This window comes from Emiliania huxleyi (genome assembly GCF_000372725.1).
Source record: "Emiliania huxleyi CCMP1516 chromosome Unknown EMIHUscaffold_1801, whole genome shotgun sequence".
NCBI classification, from domain to species: domain Eukaryota; phylum Haptophyta; order Isochrysidales; family Noelaerhabdaceae; genus Emiliania; species Emiliania huxleyi.
In genome coordinates, this window is record NW_005200782.1 from 1 (window position 1) to 4,119 (window position 4,119).

The following is a 4,119-nucleotide window of genomic DNA, read 5'->3' on the forward strand; positions in this document are numbered from 1 at the left end:
GGCCATACCAGTTATTACTACACGCCTCCTATGTACGTGCAACCAAGCTGCAAGGACAGGAGCGTTCACATAGCATTGTGAATACCACGCCCGTAGCATTGTGCAAGTATCGAAATTCGGCGCATCACTCGTTCTGCGGCGTGGCCTGGCCGATCCCCGCGGCCGTGCCAACGTCGGACGCGAGTGCCGTCAGCCCCGAGACCGACTCCTGCACGCGCGCGCCCGAGGCCGAGTCAACAGAGATTTGGCCGAGATCGGGCGAGATCAGCCGAATTGGCCGAGATTGGCCGACTCCTGCGCGAGGCCCGAAGCGGCGGAAGCGACGCTGCCACCGATCGCGCTGAGGGAGCTCAAGAGGCGAATTCCGCCGCTACCTCCCGCACCGTCGCCGCCGCCTCCAGCGCCGCCGCCGCCACAGCCGCCGCCGCCGCCGCCGCCACCGCCGCTACCGTCGCCGCCCTCTCCCTCTCCTCGACCCGGCCGCATCAGACGACCGATCCCGGCAGCAAGACCGCCCAGCGCCCCTCCACCCTCCCCGCTGCCGCCGCCGCCGCCGCCGCCGCCGCCGCCGCCGCCGCCGCCGCCGCCCGAAGCGGCCTCCCACCGCGCCATCGCCTCTGCCGTCTCGAGGATTCGCTCGTCGAAGATGCAGCACCTGAGCTCGGGAAATCTCGACTAATCTCGGGCAATCTCGTCGAGGCCGCTCGCCGTGCGCGCGGTACGTCGCCAGCCGCGGCTTGTCGACCGCTTGCCTGCTCACACCGGCGGCGTGTGAAGAGACGCCGTTCGCAGCCACTGCTGCGGCCGCTGGGTGGAGCTCAAGCTCGCCGCAGCTCGCGCCGCGCGGGCGACAGCGAGACGCTGACCTAGGCGGCAATGGGAGGCGGACAGCAATGGGAGGCGGACAGCAATGGGGAGGCTGGCGTAGACAGCATGGCCTGGACAGCAGCGCCTTGGGAGGCGTCAGGAGGCATCTCGGAGGCGAGTCTCTCGGAAGTGTCTCGGAAGTGTCTAGGAGGTGTCTCGGAAGTGTCTCGGGGATCTAGGAGGCGTCTCGGAAGTGTCTAGGAAGTGGCCAAGTGGCAGCCTGAGTGGTCGCGAGGACAAGCGGCTCGTCAGATGCGCCTAGGAAGTGTCTCGGAAGTGTCTCGGAAGTGTCTCGGAAGTGTCTAGGAAGTGGTCGCGAGGACAAGCGGCTCGTCAGATGCGCCTAATTAATAGTTAATTAATCGTGAATTCAAAGTAAATTAATAGTCGCGAGGACGAGCGGCTCGTCAGATGCGCCGAGCGTCTGCACGGCCTGCGACACAGATAAAGACGACTCTCAAGAAGCGGGGCAGCTGTGGATGCTCCGTCCGAGCGCGTCTCTGCGGGGCCAGCTCGCACGAGGCGTCGAGCCGCGGCTGCGTCTCGTCCCTGAAGTCGAGCCTGCGCGAGGAGGCGGCGGCTCCTTCAGAATCAACGAGCGAGGAGGCGGTGACGGTGACGTTCAATGAATCCATTCACTGATCGATTGTTATGACGCCGAGCCTGAGCGAGGAGGCGGTGGCGACGACGCACGTGCTCAGCCGCGGCTCAAGCCACGCCTCCTGCAGGCTGCCGAGCACCTCGCCGAAGAGGCTCTGGTTGGCGGCGCGCCACAGCAGCTCGGCCACGCCGCAAGAAGACGCGGCCACGCCGCCGCCGCCGCCGCCGCCGCCGTCGCGTCCTGCGTCTCCGGACTGGCGGGCGTAATACGCGCGGATCGCCCCTGGCTCGGTGACGGGCGACCCGCCGCCGGAAGGGAAGACCGTATAGGACATCCGCCCAACCTCTGCGCTGAGGGTGTACCGAGAGAGCTCTGGCCGAGCGACGATATACTCCTCCACCTCGGCGTACGTGCGACTCGCGAGAGCTAGCGACAGCGCGTCTAGCGCGTCCGGGCAGAGCAGGTGCGCGATGTACCCCTTCAGTGCTGCGTGCAGCTCCGACGCAGCCTCACTCGAAGGCTGGTGGGAAGCTGGCGGCGGTGCGACTGGTGCCACTCTCGGTGCGGCGGCGGCAACCGGCGGCGGAGGCGAGCGCTTGACCTCACGCTCGGCCGCAGCCTCGGCCAAGAGGGCGTCGAGGCCGTCCATTGTCGGCTAGACGGCTACCGCTCAAATTGCCCCGCTCGGCCACCCCGGCGTCGAGCGGGGCTAAACAAGAATTTAGATCGTTGCAAGGGGGCGGGACGAGCCGAGGACTCGCCCTGACGGGCGAAGGAAGGGACTCTGGGACCGGAGTCGGGCGGGCGCACATGAGGCGTATCCGTGTACGTGCGTGGAGTACAGTGTTGTGTGTCCGTTAGCTCCGAGTAGGAGGGGGCGTTCTGCAGTTAAGGGGAAACCCGGTACACGGAACTAACCCTCGGAGACCAGTGTTTACTTTACGGCCCTTTCCCTGCGAACGCGCACCCCCGGGGCTAGGGCTCTCTAGCCCGTAACCCGATCCCGATCATCCGGCCCGCTGGGTGCGCTTCTGAGCTCCCCGGCCCTGGATGTGAGGTTGATAACTGCACTACAAGTGCTCCAAGTGCTCCTCAACTCTCACCCCGCCGCCACGCGCCTTCACAGTGCTGTTCACACCCACCAGCTGACCAGGCGCAAACAGACCTCGGTCTGAGGCGCGCCACACCACCTTTGGCACTCGCCCGCGCCCGCAAGCCCTCGGACGCGCCCCACCCGCGCCCTGGAGCTGGACTTTGCCGAGTACTGCGACGACGACCCATACAGCGACACCGGCCAAAAGCGGCTCCTTGATGACCGCATTACCGGCAATCTCACCTCGACGGACGGCGTCCGGCTGTCGCGGCTGGGCGAGCACCAAGGAGTGGTGTTCGACTTGGTCGTCAAGTTCGTTCCAGAGACGGACGCCGACGGGGAGTCTTTTGCATGCGACGACGGGTCGTGCATCTTGCAGAAGGTATGCGAGGGCGCCCGAGACCCAGGCTGCAGAACCCAGTGTGGCGCCTTCAACTACAAGGTCGCTGTTGGGACCAGGGCGACACTGGGGCTCGAGTTTGTGGTTGCGGGCACCAACACGGCGTATAGCATATTTGGCACCTACCTGTCGTGGTTCGACATAGACGGCGACCCAAAAGGCCCCCCTGCCGAAAAGGCAGAGGCACTGGCAGTCAGAGGTGCAGATGTCACGGTCGAGGACGTCATCTGCACGTCGTGCGGCAACGCCACCACCTGCAGTAATCAGGACTCAAAGAAGCTGTGGAAGAGCGAATCCCTCGGCTACGTAGAGATTAGCGCGCGAGAGCACGAGACGGACGGCTGCACAGATCGCACTCCGCTAAAGTGCCCTTCCTGCGATGGCAATCTCTCGAACATCTACGGCTATGCTTGGTCCCAGGTCGCGCTGGATTCCAACAGCGACCCGCCACCGTGGGCTGTTGCGTCCGACCCGCGCGCCACCCACGAGGGTGTAGAGCGCCTCCTCCATCAGGCGGTCGTGCTCGCGCGCGGCGTCCTGGGTCACCGACGGCGGCATAGTGCGAAGGAAGAAGGTGAGCGTGGTGTTGCTGCAGAAGCGGAGGAGCACCTGGGCGAGCTGCTGCGCGGTGTGGATCGTTTTGGTGTCGCGCAGCGCCACGATGCCCGAGAGCGGCTCCAGCGCCTTGCGGACGCGCTTGACGAGTTTGTCACGGCACCACGCCTTGTCCCCGAGGTACGCCCCGAGCACGCGAATACCGCGAAGGACGCCGTCTGCGGAGTCCGGCGTGCCCTTGACATCCGTGCGGTTAGGTAGGTAGGTAGAAAGGTGAAGAACAGCCAGGCTCGGACTGGACACCAACGCGGTATGGGTGGACGCGAGACAGATGATGACGACACGCATGCGAACGACACACAGACACAAACAAGCTCACAAGACACACAGCCAGCTGGCTGCCACACACCCTGAGTTGGCGTATACATAACTCAGGGCCACATTCTTCCTGTCGCCCCCCCCAGCACTCCAAGGTGCCAAGAGAAACAAACAAGGGCACAACAAACAACATTGCGGTTGCGCACCGCGTCGAGCGAGCGCGGGTCGTATAAAGAGAAACCGCCGCCGCGCTGGTGTCCATGTCTGCCACGCTTTTCCTGCTCG

At 65.0% G+C, this 4,119-nt stretch overlaps 1 protein-coding gene across 1 annotated transcript; it reads right to left on the reverse strand.

Annotated features, from left to right (window-relative positions):
• On the reverse strand, positions 1-2,165 carry EMIHUDRAFT_447132 (hypothetical protein). The gene is made up of 7 exons (XM_005783229.1): positions 1,531-2,165; positions 1,377-1,428; positions 1,285-1,300; positions 1,088-1,125; positions 829-866; positions 723-752; positions 1-655 (listed from the first exon to the last, which is right to left on the reverse strand). Exons 1-7 carry the CDS (start codon positions 2,115-2,117, stop codon positions 265-267), a joined length of 1,152 nt encoding a protein of 383 aa, XP_005783286.1. The 5' UTR covers positions 2,118-2,165; the 3' UTR covers positions 1-264.
• Positions 2,166-4,119: the final 1,954 nt, after the last annotated feature.